At 43.6% G+C, this 25847-nt stretch overlaps 1 protein-coding gene across 3 annotated transcripts in view; it reads right to left on the bottom strand.

Annotated features, from left to right (window-relative positions):
• Positions 1-25847, bottom strand: part of MAMDC2 (MAM domain containing 2) — a 63462-nt gene that overhangs the window by 18292 nt on the left and 19323 nt on the right. For all 3 annotated transcript variants that reach the window (XM_026795090.2, XM_026795091.2, XM_005489646.4), the window contains exons 3-7: positions 9108-9373; positions 8301-8385; positions 7127-7264; positions 4604-4860; positions 1843-1936 (exon numbers count right to left, since the gene is read on the bottom strand). In XM_026795090.2, the coding sequence (XP_026650891.2) occupies positions 1843-1936; positions 4604-4860; positions 7127-7264; positions 8301-8385; positions 9108-9373 (840 nt within the window). The remainder of the gene's footprint in view (positions 1-1842; positions 1937-4603; positions 4861-7126; positions 7265-8300; positions 8386-9107; positions 9374-25847) is intronic.

Here is a 25847-nt window from a genome sequence, read left to right as displayed (position 1 = left end):
AAAACATTTCTACTTCTTCAAAGGCCTCACCATAGGTGAGGTGAAGGTTCTTATAGAAGGTGCTTGGGGAAGGAGAGGCAGAACCCAAAGCTATCCTGCAAATTCTGGCTTTGCCAGGAGCCCAGACACAGGACATTGTGCACATCACTCTACAGCAGCACATATGACTTTTCTCATGGAGACGAAGAGAGCTTTTACACCAGTGGCAGGTACACAGGCTATCAGCTTTAGGAGAACAAAAATTGTGGCTTTGGAGTGATGCCTGAGGTCTTTTGAGTCTCAGATAGGCCAAATCTAGGCCCTCCTATGTGTCTTAACTCTTCCTGCAGCCATGGCCTCCCACCTCTGCTTTCCTAGTTAAAGAAAAGGCAGGTGGAGCACTTCCATGTGACATTAAACCCATATTCTGACTCAGCCTTTGCTGAGCAAGTACTCTGGTACCTTTTCCTCCATTTGGCTAACATCAAGACTTTTGTTGAACAAAACTTCTAGAAAAAAATAAAGAAAAAACGTAGTGCTGTTATATATACTGCTATGGCCAAATACAAGGAGAATGGAGAGCTCTTACTTTTTAACATTTCTACTCAGAAGAACTGAAGATGACAATAATTGGTAAGTCTGAAGGATCAAACAGTACATGTTGTGTATGTTGTATGTAAAAGAGTATAAAGCAAATAATTTACTTTCATTTCTCAAACAAAAATCCCAAAACTACCACAAAACAAACCTTCAAAATCAAAGTTAGTAGGCGGAGTTCTAGTTGAACCTATCATATTCAGAACAGATTCTGATCCATTCAGATTAGATCTGAATTTCAACCATTGAGGCAGAAAATGCTATAAAATTTATCCCATTTCTCAACAGATATAAGTTGTCTGAAAATTAAAATGGAAAAAACAGATAAGCAGCTCCAACTCTGTGAAAATTGCAAGCATAACTTAGGATTTTTGTTACAAAATAAAGTAAATACCAAAAAGCTATTGAGGAGATAATGAAACAATGGATTTACCCAGCCATGAGATGTGGATTAGTAATGATTAATGTATCTGGCATCTGCCTGCTTCAGCAGTGATACTTCAGCAGTGGAGGCAGAGCTAGCAGATACTCTGAGATAAAAAGGGAAAAAACAGCTGTTTTTTCATTGATCACTTTAGAGAATTTGCCAAAATATTCAAACTTCTGACCAAAGGAAAAGATGGCATCTACTTTTGACTATCTTTTAGTGCCAGAGTAAAACGCCAGCAACCAGCTACTTAAGAGGCTGGATTCACAAATGCCAATGTCCTTTGTGCCAAGTGCCTCTGCATCAGGTGGTGTCTGTTGCTGGGAAAACCTAACAAATACTCGACAGACACGCCCTGCCTGAGATGAGTAATACCTCCTGGGGGAGTGAAGACAGGGAGGCAGAGCTCATGTTTTGGCTCTGTACAACACCTCAGGGCATGTGGCATGAAGAATGCCTACACTGGCATTAATGAAAAGCCCAGGGCATTTTCTTCCTCATACTGTCACACCTGGGAAAATCCACCCTCTCCTTCTGTGACAAGCCTGCAAGTGGTAATTTCTTAAAACCGGTAGTGATGCAAATACAGCGCTCAGTCCAGCACTCCAGCTGCAGAACCCTGAGGCAAGGTCTTTGGAAAGGAAACATTAAGAATTGGTTTCCAAAAAATGAATGGCACAGGTGTTATCTGCTGTTATCTCTTCTGAAGGAAGAGGAGCCCAGTGGTGCTGGTCAGTTGAGAAGGTAGCACCAAAACTGCAAATACTGACAGACCGTTCTGAGGGGCAAGGCAGAGGGAGGAAACAAGGGAGATAAATAGCAGCAAGAGCTCATCATACCTGTCTGATTGCTGCAGTAAACCGGAGAGAAAGAAATGTCATCAAGGGCAACATAACCTCCCTTGGCGCTATTGAAAGCCACTTCAAATATTACCTAGAAATTATAATAAATTGTTATTTGTCTGCCATACACTCAGCAATAATTTTGGTACACATCTTTGAAATACAGAATTCTGACTGAATGTCCCAGACAGACTCCAGCACATCTCATATAGTGCTGAAAGTGTTGGGACTAATTAAATTATATCACTTATAAGGGATATAAATCAGAGCCTGACCTTAGGTGTTGATCATTGCTCACTACAGGTCAAGGAAACACCAAAAGGAATATAGCTCTTCTGCTCTATGAAGCACCCCTTTTAAAGATGCAGTAAGGCTTCTGCCACTGTATTATACAAAACCGCTATTCACAATCATCCGCCTGTACTGACTAAACCTCCAGTTTTATCTAGAATCTGTCTGGATCAAGAGCTAAAACCCCCCTGTGTTCATTACTTTGCTATTAATATATTAAATTTTACAGTTTTCTGTAAATATCCTCAGATATTGAAACCCATGACTTGGCATTAGCTGTCAGGGAAGACTTCCTGTACAGAATTTATTTAAGAACCAGAAAAGCTATTGCTGTGTTTTGTTTACCACAAAGATCAAACAAAGTATTGTATTTAGTCATTCCCAGGGGAAATAATTTCCTCAAGTAAGTGGAGGACCATCTATAACTCTTGAGGAAGTGTCTTAAAATTTCTCTTAAGTATCAAACGTCTGAGATACAGGAAAACTTTGAGAGCCAGCCCCAGGGACAAAGCAAGGAAATAAGGACAAAAGCTTTCAGAGTGAGATTTGTTTCAGTGAAAGCAATGCCTGTGATGTTTTGCAGACTAGAGAGCTAGTGAAAGAATCCTGAGCAATCTTCTTTAGCTAGATGAAACAAAGAAGAACATCGTCTTGAAGCAACCAAAGAATTTATGTGTTAAGGTTTAATATTATTTCTATTAAATTATCTCTGTGCTAAATTACATAGAAATTTCTTGAGCAGATTAAAGGCCTGTGTAGCTCAGTGCCGTTTTTTCAGCAGAGAGCACCTACAGGTGCTCTGAAGACAATCACAGGCTTTCAGTTCTTCTTCCCTTACATTATATTCCTGATGAATTCTTCCTTTCCCATTAATTTTTCTGATCAGTTTTTTAACTGATCCTAATAATGGTACCTAGGTATGTTGTGGAAGTGAGTTCTGTGGTTGAATCACATATGAAAAGACCCTCTGTTCACTTTATTTTAAAACTGTTACATGGTAACTAAGAACTTGGAACAGCAATGTAAATTTTGAGAAACAGGGAACAGTTAATCTTTTCTGTGTCCTTCATGACTCTTAAGAACCTCTAACATATGCTACTTCCATCTTTTTTTATAAGGACTGAAAACTGTCATTTCATTGATGTAACTTCTCCATACTTTTCATTATCTGCATCTCCCTCTGGGACAATATTTTTTAATGTTTTTAAAATCTTCTTAAATCTTTTTTTTTTTTTTAACTGAGAGAGCTGAAGTTGCATACCCTGCTGAACACAAGGTTTCCCTGTGCATTTACCCAGTGGTGCAACATCCTGTGTTTTGCTATTTATTCCCATATGGATAGTTTCCAACATTCTGGATGGATTTTTGAATGCTGCCAGGAAATGAGAGGGTATTTTCACAAACTCAACAACAGTATTGCCAAGCTCTAAGTGATCATTAATTCATTTCCATCAATAGCGCTAGGACTGATTTTCCCTTTTTTAAACATGAATTTAGTTTATATTAAGTGAATCAGTAATTCACTTACCATTCTGTATTATGAAGCCTTCTGAGAGCTGCCTTCCTTTCCCGTGAAGATTTGAATGGATTATCACTGACTTTATAGAGTGCAAAAGGCCTACATAATATCTCATGAAAATTAGCTTTACCCCTAGTAATTTCTGGAAGTCTACAGGGTTATGGTGAATTAGCAAATAACTTAGGTAGAATTAAAGCAAGTAGAATTTATCTGTAATCCATGTATTAGAAGTATGCATGTATAGAGAGAGTATATGTTTGTATATATATAAAAATTACATATATATGTGTAAAATACACATATATGTAAGTATATGTGTATGTATATAATACACATACACTGTTTATTTCAGTCTTCTAAGTTTGGGGTACTTTTTAGAAAACACTAGGGAATAAAATATTCAATTTTTTTCTAATACTCTTGACAGTCATTGTAATAACCATCAAGAGCTGTCTTTCACATTTAAGGACTACTGTACAAAGGACCCAAGTTTGGACTTTCTCTCATGAACTGCAGGATCTAAGTAAGGTGGAGAACAGACCTCAAATATTTTTAAAAATTTTTCTTCTGCAGTATTTTTCTTATGCATTATTTTATGATATTCAGCATCCTCAAAAATGAATCAGAGAGTCATAGAAACAGGGAACGGAGAGAACCTTGATATTATTCAGCAACTAAAAAACTTCCCATCGGTGAGACTACAACCTCCCAAGATACTCTGATCAAGCACTAAACCCCCTGGCTTCAAAATCAAGCATGAGTATGGAAAGTGATCTCTCCTTGACCTTTATGCAAAGGGTAAAGGATATCACAGATCACCAACATCTTTACAGCTGTCTTTCAGATACTGCATGGTGCCTGCTATGTTCCTGGCTTGGCCTGAGCTGGCACTCGTGTCTGAGGCAATCTGGAAGTCGCAGCTGGACCGAGCAGGAAGGTTTGCTTTACCTCCATGGGATACGGCGCACTGAAGTCGACTTCTGCCAACGCCCAGTCTGCATTCAGTGCACTGTCTGTTTTCCAGATCTCTTCATAAAAGCCACTCATGTCTCTCAGGTAAACAGTAAAAACAATGCTGCTTTCCAGCTTAAGCTGATAATAAAAAGATAAGCAGCCAGATACTGGGGCTGTGGTCCTTGGTGAGATTAGCTGGGCCACTTCCTGAAAGTGTTTGACATACACAGAGTCCACGTACATGTAGTGACCTAGAAGCAGAGAAACATTTGGCATAAGACACTCTTTAAAGAACACCACGTACAAGAAGTATCAGCAGATGAACAAGGACTAGACATATATATCTATGAGCAACATGGTTGCTTCCTAGAAAATTTTAGTGATTCTAAAAGATTTTTTTCCTCTCTTTTCCTCCTATGTACAACCCAAAATTGTTTGGCTAAGATACCACTTGGCAAAATAGTCAGTCCCAGCTCTTTCTTTTCTTAAGTCTTTATTATTATTAGAAATAATATATTTATCTATATTTGAAACATAATAAACTCTAAATTTTGGAAGCCATTCATAAATGGAAAAATGTGCAACAACCATGTTATCTCCCTTGGTGCAGTATTTCGTCTCTCTTAAGTGCAACTTTGGCTGAAGCAATTCAAGTAAATTAACAAGATTGTAAGCCATGTGTTTTCTCATCTTCTAAAAAGCAGTTCATTTAATATATCAAATTATTGTCAAATAGCTTTTAGTCCTTAACATATCCACTTAGTGTATCTAGAATTTGGTTTATAAAAAATGTCTCATTTTTACTGCATAGACTGGACTTTTTATGTAAAATCCTTAAAGATTTTTGGGAGATGTTAATGAACAGAAAAATGCATTGCATTTGAGGAGAGTATCTCCCCATCATGAATATGAGCCAATATGACCTGAAGGATTTTCTAAGGGTACAGCTTCTAATATTTTGATTTCGGGAGTGGTATCTCAATTTAAGCAGGACACATCCGTGTTCACAAACATGCAGTTTTTCTTCTTCTGCACTCCCAGAAGCACAGCATCAAACAGTCTTTGATGAACAAAAAATGGCTCCTCACAAGTAGAAAGCCTGGAGAAGACAGAAGTGTCAGACTGGAGGGGTACTTCAGCGCGAGCACTGCAAACTGTGCTGTTCAGTTTGCCACTACATCAATTGGCACACAGCACTCTCAGACCTTCAGAGGTCACTTCTCGCTTCTCTCTGGCGGAAGGAGGGGAAAGCACTGCTTGGCTGTGGGTCTCCTCCAGACTGCCCACTGCCAGGGAGTGGTGACTTCAGCCATACTTGCCTGAAAGGTTCTCAGCTTCACTTTTGTTCTGCAGTTTTAGCATATCTCATAGTTTAGCTACAATCTCCCTGGATGATGCAACTTCGCAGCCTAATTCTTGCAAAAAGAAGGCTCTTCTGTGACTTTAGGCTTCTTGAAGTCTTCTCAGTAAATGCTCAGCAGTGAGGGCTTGGTGTGAAACAGAAATGCTGTGGCTGCATGAAAACATCCCTCCCAGCTGGGAGCATTTCTTGTCATAGTACTTATTTAATAGGCTGATCCACTGTCTGCTGTTGAAGTTGTGGTAAGTTTAAACTTCAATCAGAATTTTACAGGCATTTTAGTGCCAGGGGGTGACAAAGACATGGAAAGACACTCTGTACTCAACTCACACAATTGTGAAGTAAATAAAAAGGCACAGCGGCATGAGTTAAGGAAAGAGGATCAACCCTGCTTTTCATGAGATGTGACTCCTTGCCCTGCCACAAGCATCAGGCAGACATCAAGCAAGACACACAGTGTGCAGCACCAGCCCCACGTCCTGACCATCACCTGCTGTGGTACCTTGTGCAAAGGTGAAGTTATCTCACAGCCTTCTTCACAGCTGTGTAAAAATCTCTTCCCTGAGCAAGGAGTTACAGGATAAGCATTTCATGCCAAGCAAGTGCAAAAATTCCAATAATTTTTCCCAGCATTATGTCTCTGAGGGGTTGTTCTAACAACACCACATTTGTCTGAAAGAAACAAGACTTCTAAACTGTACAGTTTCACTCAAGATTCTCCAAGCATGTTTTAATACCTTAGTTTTCCTACTCAATTTTCTCAATATTCATTGAGAAAAGAAAACCCCTGCCAGATGTACAGAGCAGCAGTACAAGAATCTAAAATTTACTGCAGTCCATACATATAGAATACACAGAAAGTTGAGTTTTCCAGCTCTCACATCCAAAATTCTACTCTTATCTCTGAGTATTTTTGAATCCTAGCAAAGAGTGTAACAACCTTTTTATAAAGCTTACAGGCAATTTTGTCTGAGCTTCTGCAAAATCCCCCAACCTCTTTCTAATCCCCCTTTTTTCCCACAAATCACTCTTACCATCCCCACCCCAACCCCACAATGGAAACAACTCACATAATAATAACTCACAGTATGAGAGTCATACATGAATCACACACTCGGATTTTTCCACTATATTTCTGCTCTATATTTGTTGCTTACCCAGTGCACTGTTAAGTGTGTGGTCTTTGGGCAGGATAGACTGAGAATTCCGAATGTTCCCTCCACCAACAAACCAGTTGACATTAGGATTCCAGCGGTTCACATAGCCACAAAGATGATTTTCTTCAAAGTCACATTCTGCAATTGCAGACACCACCAGCTGAGTGCACACATTTTCATCACAGAAATAGGAACAGCAAATTGCTAAGCACTGGCCTCGCTTCACATACGGCAGAGCAGATAATGCCTGTATTTATAAAACTGGACATAGCATTTAAGAGCTCATAATAAACAGAAGCAAACCTATCCAAATTTTTTGATAATTTTTTGATAAAATTTTCATTTTCATCCTCTTTGAACCAATCTGTATTTTCACCATTTGCCAGATAGGACTGCTGTAATTTAGAACCAAACAAAGCAGATTTAAATACACCACCTCTTTGTAGTAAATAGTCAAAGCAGAACTTTCCCTTGTAAATCAGAAATGGCCAGAAGAAAAGCAGGACAAGTATTTTATAACAGTAATGCAACTGCTTTGTCTCCTTCACAGAGCCAAAGAATTGTGACAACTTGGTTGGACTCCACCAAAGCTCTCGAGAAATGTAAAGATCTCCCAGCCTCCTAGACACTGGAATTTTTGAACTTCATTAGCAGTTTTTAGCAAATATCATGAGGAAATGGTAGTAAGTGTAAATATATATATATATCAGCACAGTTTTTTGTCTGTAGCCTCAAGATGATACTTGTAAGGAAGCCATGAGCAGGCAGAGAGCGGAAATAGTCATGCAGCTGTTATGTGTAATATCTGAAGCAGTGCAAACTTTTTAAAATATAACAGTTGTTCCTGCTTGAACAATAAATAGATTTGAAATTATACTGTGTATAATACACACACATATATATGTATATATGTGTGTGTGTGTGTGTGCATGTGGTGTGTGTGCGTGTGTATTTGTGTATATATATATCACAGAGATAGGTGAAAAAAACCCACTTACTAGTTTGTGCACTCTTAGCTTAAAAATTATCTGTATTGAATATGGCAGTGTACTTTTCAATTAGGAAAAAGCCATTGTCTGTTTTTTAAAGCTAGATCTTCCATCCAGTTTTAAAACTGCCAACAAGGCATTCTCTTCCATGCAGAGAATATGAGGGTTGAGGGAAGAGTACTTACCAATACAATATCCAGAAGTTATTTTGATTTCAAAAACTGCTATACTGGTGGATTTATCTTGTCCCATTTCACCTTCCAGTACCAGCTGCACAATATAAACCAAACGGTCATATTTAGAATTTCATTAGTACCTTGAATATTTAAACAGGATAAACAAGAGAACAAATTAAATGTTTCTTGGGGAACCATCATCCTCTTACAGTCAGGTGTGCTTTTGCTGAGAGAGCTTGGCAGAATGCATTAAAGATGGAGCTAGTGTTCTTCTTTAACCACAGAAGACATGCTGAAGGACAATGAGACAAGGCAAAAAATTCCCACACTTCATTTAAGAGTATGGAATTCTATATTCCTCAGCTGTGGTTATGCAAGACATTATCGGGAATTATGCAACATGATGGTTTCTGGGTAGAAATACTCTTCTGTCAGCATGTGACTCCTTCCAGAAAGACACAGAGGGCAGGAATAAGTGAGCACAGCTGCAGACACAGGACCTGGGGGTTCCTGTATCTGCCATTGGCACCAGCAGCTCCTCAGGGATACCAGGAGATGAAGCATCCTCACGGCAGGCCTCGGCCGGCCGTGTGTCCCCAGGCAGTCGCTGGTCAGAGCGCTGCCTCGTGCCAGCCCTGCTCACGGGTGCTGGGGACAGAGGGCTCAGCTGACTTGTGTGCCAGCCTTAGACATGAAAGCCAAGAACGTGGCTCAAAGTCTGCATATGTTAAAAAAAGAACTTTGTGCAGCCCAGCACATGCACAAGGCTGCACCAGAAAGCCTGTGGCATCTTCTTTAACTGGGCTTATACCTTACCTTGTACTTCTTTGTGCTGTTGGTTAAATCTAAGCTAGCTATGAGCCAGCTGTCTGATGGCTCCTTGGCTGACCACAGCAAACGATCAAAACTTTCTCCCTCCTGCCTGAGGTACAGGTTGAGCCTGGCAGGATCAGGTGAGGTGCCTGAAGTTGCTGCTATCTGATAGATCAGTCTGACACAGCTCCATTCCTCGGAGTACAGGTCAGGGCTGGACAGCACTGCTTTCTCACCCTCGTAAGACGTGTCCACAGAAATGTAATGTCCTGGGAACAGACACACACCACAATAACAAATGTCAGAGGCTTTGTTTGGCATCCCTGGAGAAAGTAGTTATTTAGGAAAGAATGGTAGTTCTGGGACTAGGTCAGGAGGCTGAAGACTACCACTCCTCTGATAAGTTACTTAACCTTTTGATATCCTGCTATACTTCCCCAAATGTGACTTCATGTGTCTCCCATATTTTTTTAAAACAATTTTTAAACGACTGGAAATTTTGAGACAAGATATTTTATCGGTATAAAGCAGATTATTAAGTAGTACCCTTTGGAACTGATAGCTGTAGATAGACAATTTGATTGACAAGGCAATTTGCCCACAGATAAATATTTTGCAGGAATATTTAGTTGTTTTAAAGATCAAAACTTTTTATTTTCATGTAGGCTTAAAATCAACACATAAAATGAGACATTGCAGCTAAAAACTCCCAAAGCACTTCTGGTTTCAAATAACAAAACTAGAAAGACACTTCTAAGTAAAACTGACATGTTCAAGTCTGCTGATTCAAAAAATTACAGAATGTAAAGCAACATTTAAACATACCAGCAGTCCAAGATTAATTTAAAATTATTCTCTGAGACAAAGTCTAAAACAGCCTTCCATATAAAAATAAAAGGGTGCAATGACAAACTAAAAGTGCATGAGGAGGCAAAAAAAAGTGGAAAAGAAACAATGTGTAGAAAAATGAGGCAACAGCAAGTGAATTATAGTGAAGCATAAGCATGGTCCTGGAAGCTCTACTGATACCAAAACCAAGAGTTAAATGGACTACAAGAGTCACAGAAACCTGAAATGCAATGCCAGAAACAAGTGATACAAAAAATGAAAACTTAAATTTTAAAAGCCCAAAACACCACAAAACAAAACAGTAAGACAAACTAGGACACCCATGTCCGAAATGTTGTCCCACAGATTATCAGGAAAAGGATCCTTCTAACCAATTGTCAATGTACATTAGACAAATCACATTTCTGATACCTAATTCTCATCACTTGCAGCAAGTATGAGTTAAAAGTGCTGTCAGGGCCTGTGTCCAATTAGGCCTTTACCTAGCAGCACATCACTTTCCAGGGAATATACTTGTTCTTTAATCTCATCTCACTTGACCACAGAACTTGTCAATTTCCATGCATATATAAATACTTGGATAACTCAGAAATGTCAGCAGCTACACTGATGTTAAATACATTGCTTATCTTTGAGGCACAAAAGTCCCCTCCCAAATCCTGCCTGTACCCTCCCACTCTACCAAAACACGCTGGGGTTGCTTCTCAGAAGCTCCCTTGTTGCCTTTTTTAAAGTATTTTCTCCGAAGGAGAAACATCACAGGGGGTCATCAGCCCATCAAGGCAGAGCACACGTGTAATCTGCTTTATGGAGGTCCCAAAGTCCTCTCCCACAGACCCCCAGGAGCAGACACTCACTCTGACAACACCTGATTCTTTGGGAACTGCATGTTACAGCATCCCCCTGCATCTGCTCCCCTTCTCACCTGCAGACACAGTGCCCAGAAACACACTTGTGCTGCACATTTTGTTTAACTGATGTAAGATAAATTATTGCTAGGAGATAGCTGCAGCCCTAAGCAGTGAAAGGGGCTGTGCAAATACAGAAAAGCTGCATTCTCTTTCCCTTTTTAGGGAAATTTTTTTCTTTTTTTTTTTTTTTTGCCTCTTATCATGATTTCCCTTTATATCTGCTGTCTGGTTTTAGTCTACTGGGGAAAGATACAAAATAACTGGTAAAGTACAAGTAACTTGTTACTGCAGCAGTATTTGAAAGAAAAATAAACACATGAATAAATATTTTAAAATAGGCATTTAATGTGCGTGCCAAATACTTAATCTGCCACTATGTTACAAGGAAGTCTGTAGCAACCACTTTCATGCTTTAATCCAGTTAACTCACACAAGTTAGCACAGACAGCATTTATTTACTGTCATATGCCTGCCCAAAGTACACATGCCTTTTCACAGGAAGATAGAGGGAAATCACCGAGACTCCATCAGAAGTCAAATGCTTCTTGCACATTTGGTTTTCATTGATGTAATTGATAATATCCTATTCAGATGAAGAATCTATGTTTTTATGCTGGCCTGAACTGGGATAATTTTACTGACAAAGAAACCTACAATTTGGAATCCATGCCTGGCAATTTTAGTTTAGATTTCAGTCCTGTTTTAGCCTGTACTTCAAGAGAAACCCCATAGAAAACAGATCCTTCTTATAATAGTAATCTTTTTTTCTTTTTTTTTTTTTTTTTCATTAATAAATCAGCATTGACATAGGAAAATACATTCACATGAAGACCTCAAATTACCAGCTATGAGGCTTAAATGGCTGCCAGGTTTTAAAACTTAATTGTATATAGACTAAGGTTTCTTCTACAAAAATAGTGGTTTCAAAGAAAGCCTCTTATAATTTCCAATAGGGATGATTATGTCAGTGTAAATTTGACTCTGCTGTCTGTGTGTTGCGCACTTGCTCCCACTTTTGTTTGATTCACCTCAGGTATGACAGTGTCCTGGGGTGACGTTATGATGCTTGTATATCCCCATTCATCTGTTCTATGCATTTAAGACCGGCACTGAAGAGTGGAAGTTTTGTTTGGGTTTCTCTTATCAGGACACAGAGACAAGCAGTACACAGAGCTGGTTTTTTTTACTTCCAGCTTTGGGCTTGCTGCTTTTGCTTGCTCTCTTTTTCTGCTCTTGCTTCTGCTCTGCTTTCTGCCTCTGCTTATTAGCTAATTCTAGCTAAACAGTCCACATTGCTTCCTGGACTGTTTCTCCTCTCCTGTTCCTGTGACCATCTCGAACCTGCTCTGGACTGGGACCCGGGAACACCAAGGGTTCGGCTGCAGCGGCTGGCCCAGCGCCGGAGGGACTGAGAACAGAGCAACCACCCCCGAAAGAGACTTTCTGATTTTGCCATCTTTCTCAGAGCGGTGTCATCGGGTATTGTTCATTTTGTGTGCTGGGGGGTGCGGGGCCAGTCAAATAAACAGGTTCTTTCCACCTCTCTCCGAGGAATTTTTTCCCGAACCGGTTGGGGGGAGGGGCCGTGTGGGTTTCGCTTTCTGGAGGGGCCCTCCTTTGCAGATTCTTTAACAAATTTGCCCTAAACCTGTACAAATCTTTGGCGCCCAAACGTGAGGTGAGAGAGAGAGTGGAAAAACCCTGTTTTGACTGCATTTTGGCTGCTATTACTCTGTGTTCGTTTAAATCAGCTAATAGCCATGCTTTTTGGATTCATAATGTCTGTTGGGGTGAAGGTTTGCATGCATTTCTGGTCCCTAGGGTTTTTTGAGATTTTAATACCTCTCTGGTCCCTAGGCTTATTTTCCTATCCAGAAATAGCTTTAGTATTGCCCCTAATACGTAGTTTTTACATCAGAGGGGCTGTGACCAGAATAGCTATCCTGCTGGGTTTGGTGGCAATAATGTGCAAGAAGTTTACAAACATGCTGGGGTCTGCTCCAGGTATGAATGGTTCATGGCTATGGTTATGCATCCAGTTTGTCGCAGGAGGAGCAGGAGGGAATGAGGTTTTTCAGCCTCTGCTTTCCTCCTTCTCCTATGAATCAGTTGCATCACTAGTGAAGCATGTTCAGTTTCCCCTCAATGTTAAAGAAACCATCTTCCTGGTATTCAATCTGGTAACCTTCCTCTATACAGCCTGCTGCTTCTCTAGAATGAGGGCTGAGATTTCTAGACGGGCTGATGAGACCCCTGACTCAGGAGTAAACCCTGGTGTGGAAAATCCTAAGTGGTGTGGGAAATGGGAGGATATGGGCCAAATCCTGAAGGAATTCTCTGACCCTACAGTGTGGGATTTTCCCCATGAACAAATTCAGAACCCAGCTGAGGTGGGGAAATATCTGAAAGAGAAGTACCAGGATGAGCCTAAGGAGAGGAAGGTCATTGCAGTGAGCTGGGCCCTGGCATATGCTTATCGCACACTGCTAGATACTCTAGGGCAGCAGACAGAGGCAGGAGGGGAGGGAGATAAATCAGCAACTGTCCCGGTGACTCAGGCTGTAGCTAACACTCCAGGCTCGAAGCCAGCATCTAAACCCATGGCTGTTGCTACCAGCACTAGAAGTGGGAAATGCACAGCCAAGACCAATCGGCCAGTGGACGATGATGATGATGATGATGCAGGAGAAGGAACCTCAGTGCCTCCTGACGTAAAGTCAGGAGTCAAAGCAGCAGGTGCAAGATCAGATGCCAATGCTGAGTCCTTCTCCCTGAAGGACCTTCGTGGCCTACGGAAGGATTACACTCGAAGGTCTGATGAATCCATAATTAGTTGGCTGGTCCATCTCTGGGATGCTGCAGGCGAGGCTACCGTTTTGGATGGCACTGAAGCCAGGCATTTGGGATCCCTGTCACAGGATACTGTCATAGACCAAGGAATGATGAGGGGGGCTAACTCTCACAGCCTCTGGGAACGGGTCCTAAGAAGTGTGGCAGAAAGATACCTGTGTGCAGACGATCTCTATATGCAGCAGACTCAGTGGAAGACAATAGAGCAAGGGATCCAACGCCTGAGAGAAATGGCCGTGGCTGAGATTATCTTCTCAGATGATGTAACAACTAGGAACCCAGACTTAGTACCATGCACGTCTGTGATGTGGCGAAAACTCGTACGACTCGGGCCACAAGAATATGCTTCTGCCTTAGCCATCATGAAGAGGGATGAGAGGGGTGAGACTGTGCTTGACATGGCAAGGAAGCTCCGAGCATATGCAGATGCTGTACATGGCCCGACACATGCCAGAATCGCAGCGGTAGAAACACGTCTGCAGAACTTAGAGGATAAGATAGAGGAGAACCATAAGAAGCTTAGAGAGGAGATTAAAGAAGACCTTCTCCAAATTTCAGCAGTACAGATCCGAGGTTCCGGTATCCAAGGCAGACGTTTCCAAGATGGTGAGAGAAGATACACCCCACGAGCTGAGCTGTGGTTTTACCTGCGTGATTGTGGGGAAAACATGAGAAGGTGGGATAGGAAACCTACCGCTGTTTTAGCACGACGGGTGCGTGAACTGAAGGAAGCCACCAGGAGGAAAGCAGCTCCAGTTGCCCGTAGCCGAACGGCCAGGTATGATGATGATGACATGTCTGATCCCCTCGAAGGAACATCCAAAACATACACCCAGGGAAATAATGATAACCAGGCTTAGAGGGGCCCTGCCTCTAGCCAGGTAGAGGCCAGGGAAAATCGTGTCTTCTGGTCTGTGTGGATTCGTTGGCCTGGCACATCGGAACCACAAGAGTATAAAGCTTTGGTCGATACTGGTGCGCAGTGCACGTTAATCCCATCAAGACGTGGGGACAGAGTCTGTTTCTATTGCTGGTGTGACAGGGGGATCCCAGGATTTCACTTTGGTGGAAGCTGATGTGAGCCTAACGGGAAATGAGTGGAAGAAGCATCCTATTGTGACTGGCCCAGAGGCCCCATGTATTTTGGGCATAGACTACCTTCGAAGTGGGTACTTCAAAGACCCAAAAGGACTCAGATGGGCATTTGGAATAGCTGCTGTAGAGACAGAGGGCATCCAGCAATTGAACACCTTGCCTGGGTTGTCTGAGAATCCATCTGCAGTAGGATGCCTGACGGGAGAAGAGCAACGAGTGCCAATTGCCACTTCCATAGTGCATCGACGGCAGTATAGAACCACTCGAGATGCTGTGATCCCCATCCATAAGATGATCCGAGAGCTGGAGAGCCAAGGGGTGGTCAGCAAGACCCACTCACCCTTCAACAGCCCCATTTGGCCTGTGCGAAAATCTGAAGGAGAATGGAGATTGACTGTGGACTATCGTGCATTGAATGAAGTGACTCCACCACTGAGTGCTGCCGTGCCAGACATATTAGAGCTCCAGTATGAGCTTGAGTCCAAGGCAGCAAGGTGGTACGCCACTATAGACATAGCCAATGCATTTTTCTCCATTCCTCTGGCAGCAGAATGCAGGCCTCAGTTTGCCTTCACATTGAGGGGAGTGCAGTACACCTGGAACCGATTGCCCCAGGGGTGGAAGCACAGCCCCACCATCTGCCATGGACTGATCCAGACTGCACTGGAAAAGGGTGAGGCTCCAGAACATCTGCAGTATATTGATGACATCATTGTGTGGGGGAACACAGCTGCAGAAGTGTTCGAGAAAGGGAAGGAAATTGTCCAGATCCTCCTGGGAGCTGGTTTCGCCATTAAAAAGAGCAAAGTAAAGGGACCAGCTTGTGAGATTCAATTCCTGGGAGTGAAGTGGCAAGATGGACGGCGTCAGATTCCTACAGATGTCATCAACAAGATCACAGCAATGTCTCCACCCACCAATAAGAAAGAGACACAAGCTTTCTTGGGTGCAATAGGTTTTTGGAGGATGCATATTCCTGAGTACAGTCAGATCGTGAGCCCTCTCTACCTGGTCACCCGCAAGAAGAACAATTTCCAGTGGGGCCCTGAGCAGCAACAGGCCTTTGTCCAGATCAAGCAGGAGATTGCTCATGCAGTAGCCCTTGGCCCAGTCAGGACAGGACCAGAGGTGAAGAATGTGCTCTACTCTGCAGCCGGGAACCATGGCTTGTCCTGGAGCCTTTGGCAGAAGGTGCCTGAGGAGACTCGGGGTCGACCACTGGGATTTTGGAGTCGAAGCTACAGAGGGGCTGAAGCCAACTATACTCCAACAGAGAAAGAAATCCTGGCTGCCTATGAAGGAGTCCAGGCTGCTTCGGAGGTAATAGGCACTGAAGCACAACTCCTCCTGGCACCCCGACTACCGGTGCTGGGGTGGATGTTCAAAGGCAAGGTTCCTTCCACTCACCATGCCACCAGTGCTACATAGAGCAAGTGGATTGCTCTCATCACTCAGCGCGCCCGTATAGGTAAACTGAATCGCCCTGGGATTTTGGAGGTCATTACAAATTGGCCCGAAGGTGAGAATTTTGGTGTCACAGATGAAGAGGAACAAGAACCAGTGACACGTGCTGAAGAGGCTCCTCCCTATAACCAACTGCCCCCAGAGGAAACACGCTACGCTCTTTTCACTGACGGTTCCTGTCGCATCGTAGGGATGAACCGGAAGTGGAAAGCAGCCGTATGGAGCCCCACACGACAGGTTGCACAAGCTACCGAAGGAGAAGGTGGATCAAGCCAATTTGCTGAACTCAAAGCTGTTCAACTGGCCCTAGACATTACTGAGAGAGAAGTGGCCAAAGCTCTACCTCTACACTGATTCATGGATGGTAGCCAATGCTCTGTGGGGATGGCTGGAGAGGTGGAAAAAGGCTAACTGGCAGCGTAGAGGGAAACCAATTTGGGCTGCTGGTGAGTGGAAAAACATTGCTACCAGGGTAGGGAGGCTACCTGTGAAAGTCCGCCATGTAGACGCCCATGTACCCAAGAGTAGGGCCACCGAGAAGCACCAAAACAATGAGCAGGTAGACCAAGCTGCAAAGATAGGGGTGTCCAAAATAGACCTAGATTGGGAACATAAGGGAGAGTTATTCCTAGCTCGATGGGCCCATGATGCCTCAGGCCACCAGGGCAGAGATGCCACCTATAAGTGGGCACGAGACCGAGGGGTGGATCTAACCATGGACAGTATTTCTCAGGTTATCCATGACTGTGAGACGTGTGCTGCCATCAAGCAGGCCAAGCAACTGAAGCCCCTCTGGTACGGTGGGCGGTGGTCCAAGTACAAGTATGGGGAGGCCTGGCAGATTGACTACATCAAACTGCCCCAGACACGCCAGGGCAAGCGCTACGTGCTGACCATGGTGGAGGCCACCACTGGATGGTTGGAAACCTACCCTGTGTCTCATGCTACAGCCCGGAACACCATCCTGGGCCTGGAAAAGCAAGTTCTGTGGAGACATGGCACCCCTGAGAGGATCGAGTCAGACAAAGGGACTCATTTCAAGAACACCCTTATCAACACCTGGGCTAGGGAACATGGCATTGAGTGGGTGTACCATATTCCCTACCATGCACCAGCTGCAGGGAAAGTGGAGAGGTACAATGGACTACTAAAAACCCAGTTGAAAGCTTTGGGTGGGGGATCTTTCAAGAATTGGGAGCAGCATCTGGCAAAAGCCACCTGGTTAGTTAACACCCGAGGTTCCACCAACCGAGCAGGTCCTGCCCAGTCTGAGTCCCTGAATGTAATAGAAGGGGACAAAGTCCCAGTGGTACATATCAGAGGTTTGTTAGGGAAGACTGTGTGGATCAATTCTGCCTCGAGTACAGACAAACCCATTCGTGGGGTTGTCTTTGCTCAGGGACCAGGTTGCACGTGGTGGATAATGCAAAGAGATGGAACAACACAATGTGTACCTCAGGGAGATCTGATTGTGGGGTAAGAATGATGTGCAATATCACTGTTCATTGGATGTTACTGCCATTGTCTGTACATTAAACCATACAGACATGAGGTAGAAGGAAATGTGTAAGAGTTGAAGGTCTGGGCAAGTGGAAGATGGAGAAGGAAATGTGTAAGTGTCAAAGGTCTGAGCAAGTGATAGATGGAGCTTTAAGTGACTAAAGTGAAAAGGGGGAATCCTGCAGCTCTGTAATATAGGGCCTGGATTCAGTGGTCCAGTGTGGGGATGTGATGAAGGCATGATGGGTATTGCTTGTAATTTTGGGGGAACAGATAGAAATTTTGTATGAATAATGCATGATGTGTTGTAGTATGTTGATGATATGGGGATAAGGGGTGGAATGTCCTGGGGTGACGTTATGATGCTTGTATATCCCCATTCATCTGTTCTGTGCATTTAAGACCGGCACTGAAGAGTGGAAGTTTTGTTTGGGTTTCTCTTATCAGGACACAGAGACAAGCAGTACACAGAGCTGGTTTTTTTTACTTCCAGCTTTGGGCTTGCTGCTTTTGCTTGCTGCTTTTGCTTGCTCTCTTTTTCTGCTCTTGCTTCTGCTCTGCTTTCTGCCTCTGCTTATTAGCTAATTCTAGCTAAACAGTCCACATTGCTTCCTGGACTGTTTCTCCTCTCCTGTTCCTGTGACCATCTCGAACCTGCTCTGGACTGGGACCCGGGAACACCAAGGGTTCGGCTGCAGCGGCTGGCCCAGCGCTGGAGGGACTGAGAACAGAGCAACCACCCCCGAAAGAGACTTTCTGATTTTGCCATCTTTCTCAGAGCGGTGTCATCGGGTATTGTTCATTTTGTGTGCTGGGGGGTGCGGGGCCAGTCAAATAAACAGGTTCTTTCCACCTCTCTCCGAGGAATTTTTTCCCGAACCGGTTGGGGGGAGGGGCCGTGTGGGTTTCACTTTCTGGAGGGGCCCTCCTTTGCAGATTCTTTAACAAATTTGCCCTAAACCTGTACAGACAGCAAAGATTATGAACTCCCTTTTGAACTGGGGATGGGGGTTGGTTGCTTTTTCTAAAAGGATTAATTTTACATACTCATTAACTCTCCAGAAAGAGAGTGCCCTCACTCCCAACCTAATAATTTTTAGCTTCTTTTGAAAACTTAAATGTGTAATTGGCTTTGCTGAAATCAACGTGAGCACTGATAGAGAGCTTTATGTGTAGGTTCAAATGCTTTGCTAATCAGGATCAGGGAGCGTGGCACTTGGCAGTACCAAGCATGGAAAACGCCAACATTAAATTTCTTCCAAATGAATGGCAGCATTGACTACACAGCTTTTGCCCTAAACTGTGCTTCAGTAACAGCAGTGGCCATTGGTGCAGAAAGGAAGGTCTCACAATGCAGACCTCAAGGACTGACACAGAGCAATTGTGAGAGCAAAGCAAGGCGAAGGGGGGGTCCTTAGATTAAAGCAGACAACTTTCCACACTTGTTTGTGGGAGTAATAGAAGGTTATTTTCCAGTCTGTGGAGAATTTGATGAATGCACAGTGGTGTAGCCTCTCAAAAATGTAACATGCAGCTCCATTTTGCAGCAGGCCACAGTCCTCCTGCAAAAGCCCATGACAGTTAATTTACAGCAGTCATTCAGGAGTTATCAAGAGAGGGCTACTCTTCAAAATCACAGGAAGGCAGATGAGAGTAATCACAAAACTCTAGGAAAAGCCTGATGACACAGAAACACAAGCATGCAATTTCCAGCAATTACTTGCTCAGGGGGGTAGACACAGCCCTTAGTTTCCTGTGCAAATACAGGAAAGCTGAACTTTCTTTGTCATTTTCTGAGTGACCTGACTTTTTGAGCATCATCGAGAGTGGCCCTGGCAACTGTAGAGTCAACTCCCTCAGGACTCTGGGGTTCATCTCATCAGGTCCCACAGACTTATGTATGCTCAGACTCCTCAGGTGGTCACAAACCTAATTCTTTCTGAGGGACTTGGCTTCCCCCAGCCACATTTTACAGTCCATTCACCCAAGAGGCATAGGGAGAGAGGCTGACAGTGAGGGTTGAGGCAAAAAACTTTTGAGCACCTCAGCCTTCTCCTCATCTTAGTTACCAATTTGCCAGCCTTGCTCATCAAGGGGACAAATGCTTTCTTTGACCTTCCTTTTCTGGCTGACAGACATATAGATGCTCTTTATTTTTTCTTTTTGACCTTTGTGAAATTAAGCTCCAGCTTTGCCTTTGCCTTCCTCACCCCATTCCTACACAACTGGGCTGTGACTCCAAAGTCTCCCCTGGATACTTGTCCTTGCTTCCACTGACTGTGGATTTCTTTCTTACCCTTTAGTTCAACCAGCAGGTTCCAACTAACCCATTGCAGTCTTTTGCCTTCTTTGCCTGAACTTTTCCTCCTTTTGCTAGTTCTTGTGCTCTACAGAAAGCAACCTTAAGGATACGCCAGAATTCTTTTGCTCCCTTGTCCCTCAGAGCAGTTTCCTATTGTCCCTCAGAGCAGAAGATCCTATTGACTACATCCTTGACAACCTAGAATTTTGCTCTTCTAAATTTCATCATTCTGACTTTACTCTTTACCTGACCCGTATCCCTCAGGACTGCAAACTCATTCAGTGCATGATCATTGCAGCCCAGGCTGTCTCTAATCTTGACAGCTCAAATTAACTTGTGTTGGCAACCCATGGGTCCAGTATCACAGCCCCTCTGTAGGGCTGTCTATAACCTGGCTTCAGAAGTTATCCTCTGTGCACTGCTGGAGTCTCCTGGATTGCCCACAGCTCGTCCTGTTACTCGCCCAGAGTTGAAGGCCCCTGGCCAGACACGAGCCTGCCAGCACAATGCCTCTCGCAGCTGCTTTGTCAGCAGGCTCCCCTTGCTTGAGCAGCCTGTGGAACACACCAGCCATGAGGTTCTCTTTGCTCTCTCTGATTCTTACCCACAGGCATTCAGCCTGCTCATACCTGTTTTTCAGAGACAGAACTTTACACTCAAACCACCTCCTGAAACAGAGGGCAATCCCTCCACCCTTACTTTTCTGGAACAGCCTGTAGCCATCCATAGCTGCAATCCAGTCATGGGATTTGTCCCACCAAGTTTTAGTAAGGACAACGAGGTTATTTTATAACTTCACAGCAGCACAGTGGCTTCCTCCTCCTCCTGTTTGTTGCCCACGCAGTGTGTACAGGTGCAAAGGCACCTCAGCTGAGCTGCCCTCTTGGAGGAATACTTTCTAATCTCACGGAGATATTTCACTGGCATTTCTTGGCTTCTGTTACCTCAGGAGCCCCTGGCTTGTCTCCACAAGACATCAAATGTGCTCCAGTGTGGCCAGCATGTCTCAGGTCCACTGGCTGAGGACCCTCACCTGCACCCTGTCCCTTTAACCTTCATATGTCATCCCACAGCTTGTCAGGGGCAAACCTGGCACTGTCTCCTTCCCTGACACATCTATCAGTGAGGCCTGCTAGCTCCTGAGCAAAGACAAACCTCTGCAGACATGACAAAAGCCAGGGATTGCTAACTACCTTTGACAGCTGACAGCCAGCAGATGCCTGGTGAAGGCAAACACCTACAGCCAGGACAAGGGATGGGAGAAGGGAGACTCAGATGTGTTTCCCTCTCTCACTACTCAGGCTAGTAAGTAACGCACTTTCTTCTCACATTTCTGTGATGATGTTTTACCTACCATGTAACTTGACTGTCTTCTGCTTGACAACTGAATCAAACTTTACAGAACCAAGCATGTGTTCATTTTATATTTCTCCATGTTCAAGCAAAACATTGAGCCCAGGGGGAATTACGACACTGGGTTTCAAGCCTATCCTTCGTCAGTGCAACTATGCACCGATGAAACTAGATATTTAAAATCCTCCTGTTTCAATGTCTGTCATCTTGCTGCTCTAATAAGCAGTTCTATACAAAGCTCTTCTCAATTACAGTCGGTGATGCACTAACTCCATGAGTCATTCACCCAAGTTTTCCAAAAATATATACATAAAGGTGGGCATCAGTAGATCTGTCAGCAGTGGTTACATGAATGGCTAAGGAATAAGGGCTACTGAGGTCAGAAATTGTGCTTTTTCCAAAAAAGAGCACAGAAACTACACTGATTGCTTCTGCTGTAAATAGCACAAACAAGACAAAAAAGCCAGATGCTGGCTAATAAACTAAAACAAATTGCATTGAGAAAAAAATTTTAAAAGCCCCCAAATATCCACTGAAATAAAAAAAAAATACCAGTTACATTTCCTCTGTAAAAATTTGGAAGAGTAACCACAGATTTGTTCTGGCCCTTGGTAGAGTTTATGTCTGACACAGCTGTTCACTTAGTTCAGCCACAGTACAGCTTTACAAGGAAAACTGAATATAAGCAGCAAGCTCCAAGAGAAACAATAATAAGGAACTATGAGGCAGGAAAATTTTAGAACTACATTTGATTAAATACTCATTTATACAGAAGACCGTGCAAGAAATGTCTAACACTTGCAAGGTCCTGCTTTAATTTTTCTCTGTATTTCCCATACAGAAACAGGAAGGAATGTTACCAGGGTTCCTTATGACAGAACTTGATCTATTGATGCCTTCTGTGGAATCTCAGAATCTCAATTTTGGGTCTTGGCTTTAATTTTGGGATTTCTTTTTGTATTTTACTTCCAAAAAAAAAAAAAAAGGTAGAAAAGCAGTACATTTCTGAGATCTATGAAATCTTCTTACATCTCCAGAAAAATATAGTTGGAAATATTAACAATAGAGCCAGAGGGACAAAATAATGAAGTGTATCCTGCAGGTAAGAAAATGCAGCAACGGTGTGGTGGATAACCCAAAATGTTATTTTATTCCACATCTACCTGTGCCCAAAATTGTTACTGTCTGTCTAAGACCTGGGCAGTGTGTCAGAAAACACGGGGCCAGCAGGTGCTGGGTCTTTTTAAAGCAGGGGTCCCCCAAGCAGAGCTCCCTTGCCTCCAAGCTCTGCCTCAAGCCTGAGGCTCCCCTTGGTGGGTGTTTTAGTTTCTCTCTTGCCTTCAGAGAGAGGAGGCTGTGTCGGGCAGGTTTGTGGACCCACAACAGCAGCGACCCGAGAAGATGCATTTCACAATCAAAGCCTGTTTTGGAGTGAACTCTGCAGAGTGGGGCTAGAGCTGTAGGGGCTGGAGGGGGCTGCCTCAGTGCTTGGGGAGATCCTTTCTGCCCCCCAACACACCCGCAGCTTGGCAGCAGCAGCACCAACACCGGCGGAGCTCAGCAGGAGGCAGCAAGACCCCAGCACCAGCACCCAGAGAACCAAAGGCTGGCGCCTCTGCCACACCAGCAATTCTGCCACCAGAACTGCTTGGGAAGCTCCTGCCTTCCTGGTTTTTTGATCGAGAGAGAAGGCTGCACCAGACAGAGTTTGTCTGTGTCTTCCTCGTGTCTCCCAGACCATGCAGTGCCTGAGGAGGCACCCTCACTCCCCCATTTGGAGCTTCCCCTTGCTCCCCAAGAGCCGGTGAGATTTCAGCACCTTCGTAACTAGAGACTGTTAGTGGTTTTTTTGCCTGCTGCTATTTTGTTTTGTTAGTAAAGTGTAATTTTCTTCACCTGTACATGTTCCTATTTCTTTCTCTTCATTGGTAAAAAGGGATTGATTAAAACTGTAAGGGTAGGTAGCTCATTTCAGAGTGTTACTTATTAAATTGTCTCAAAAGAACACAAGCACTGATCCGCTTTTGCCAGAGCAGTGTTTAATCCCTTCCCCTTGGCCTGTGGGAGACTTGCAGCAGCAGTTTCTCCCCTGAACAGATGGATGCACTCACAATACACACAGGGCTGAGTGGAAAAGCCTGGCCCACATAACAAACGTAGAGGGTCAGTCCCAGACATTCAAGGGGGTGCCATGGTTACAGCTACCTGATGCTGCAGGGTATAACCACTGTTTTCATTCCCATCAAGCCACAGACTATTTTATTTCTGTTAAACTGTTAGATTCACACCAGACAACCTACGTGGCATACCCTGGGACTAATCTGTGTTGTCATCACTGAAAAAACATTCTGCTCTTTAAGCCTGCTTATCTCCTCCATGGTTTCTTAAAAGCAGCTCTATGAAAGCAGCTGAGGGATGGAGAAGCAGGAGGTGGGTGCTTTGTGTTTATTGTCTGCAGTGACTGCTGTTGTGAAGGTTTAGCTTTCTCTTCTGTATCTACAGGGGCAGCTACAGTTTCAAGCCCAAAGATATTTCTTTGCATAAAAAGCCTGTGGTTCCACCTGGCTGCCCTTCCAGGCAGGGAGGGAACCTGAATACCCCACCAGATCTGCTCCTGTGCTAGTCATCTTCAGGGAGTCAACAGGGTTCCAGGTAACTCGCACAAAGCTGAGTAGTATGTTAAAAAAAAGAAGAATTTTTTTAGAAAAGCACAGCCTGGTGTGATGAACACACAGGCAGTTCAGCCAGGTAGCCACCCACTTCCCTCTGGTCAAATGGACAAATCTGGCAACAGCAGTTCCTCCAGCAGCTTTCTTTCCAGCTCACCTTACTTTACAAGCTGAGTCTCCCTACAGGAACTGAGATTAATGATTTGATCTTTTTCTTGCCACATTCACCCAGACCACGCCAGAGAACTGTTTGCCTGCTCTGGGGCCTAAATCTTCCAAGTCTCCTTTCCCAAAGGATGCTTTATGAATTAACTACCAGCTCCACCTCCTGCCCTGGGCTTTGTTCCCTCAGGAAGTTCAGAAATGCAGCTGTTAGAAAGCCTGTCAAAACCAATACAATTAGCCTGAAACGCTCTGTGACTGCAGCATCTGCTTGCAGCTACTACCACTCTGGAAAATTCTTCCAGCCTCCATCCATCAGCTTGTCTGTGAAGGTCTGGCAAGGGTCCAGCCTGAGCTGCTGTTTTCTGCTTCTGATTTAGAGGAGTTGCTCCACTGCACTGGGGATGCTTCCTCTCCTTGTTCCCCTTCAAGTCCCAAGATCCTCACATCATACACCAGATCTCCTGTTTGTTCTGGGCCACAAGCATGTGTTTTTTTTCCTTTCACAATGACCTCAACAATTTTCATGCACTTTCAAATTTTGTTTCTCTTGTTTCAACTGACCCATCAGTCTCAGCAAACTGCTGTTCACATCACTCAGTTCTCATATTCACGCTACTCATCACATAATTTCAACAACTTTTCATCTGCTGACACAAAGGCTGCCAAGTTTTTATTGGGTATCTCTGATTTTCCTTGAGACAGCTCTTTCCAAAAGACATCTCCATGACTTCTGTTAGCTGGTATACATCAACATCTTGTGTCTCCAATACAGGCAATATTTGGAAACACAAGGTTCTCTGCTGTGAATTTCTGGATGGGAAATAATTGAAAAGAGTTTTTCCTTTATTCTTTGGCATCCTAAATGAGTTTCCATTACCCCCAGTGCATAGGGAATATTAAAGATAAGAAGTAGATACAGTAGAAATCACCAAGCATCTATTTGTTTGCATTTCTCATCTCTTCCATTACTAGCTCTATTTCTTTGCTAAATCAAGTTTCCACCAGGAGCAAACATACAAAGGAATGCACTGTGTTATTTCTTCCAGCACAGCTGCTTGCCTTGGTGGAGTGCATCCCTCCTTCAGCAGAAAAATACAAAATTTCATTCCTTTTGCATTATGTTGTCCATTTACTTCACTTATCACTCCTTTTAGTTGCTTGCATAGGTGCACGTGATGTGATGTAGAGGAGTATGGAGGTGACATATTACAAGCTCTGTATTGTATTGTATTGTATTGCTCTGTATTGTATTATGTGCACATTATGTGCTCTCTGGTATGAGCACATCTCAGCCTGGCCAAGGCAAACCTGCCCAACTGTAGTTCACACAGTTTTGGGGGCACATCTTAGAAGAAAAAACTATCAAAACTGCAATCCACATCAAACTGTAGGCCAGCATTCCACAGGCAGCCAGCAGACAGAATTTGGTGAGCCAGACCATGAAACAAGGGACTTCTTGCTGTGTTTTAAAATGGGGCATTTATTCCTCCTTGGATCAGAGTGACAAGAACAGCCATGGGGAGTAGGAGTTTAAGAAAGAGAAGAAGAGATACTCCAATGCAATCAACACTGTTTTGGTTTCTGT

The sequence above is a fragment of the Zonotrichia albicollis genome, chromosome Z (genome assembly GCF_047830755.1).
Source record: "Zonotrichia albicollis isolate bZonAlb1 chromosome Z, bZonAlb1.hap1, whole genome shotgun sequence".
Classification (NCBI taxonomy): Eukaryota; Metazoa; Chordata; class Aves; order Passeriformes; family Passerellidae; genus Zonotrichia; species Zonotrichia albicollis.
This window is presented reverse-complemented; position numbering and strand designations above follow the sequence as displayed.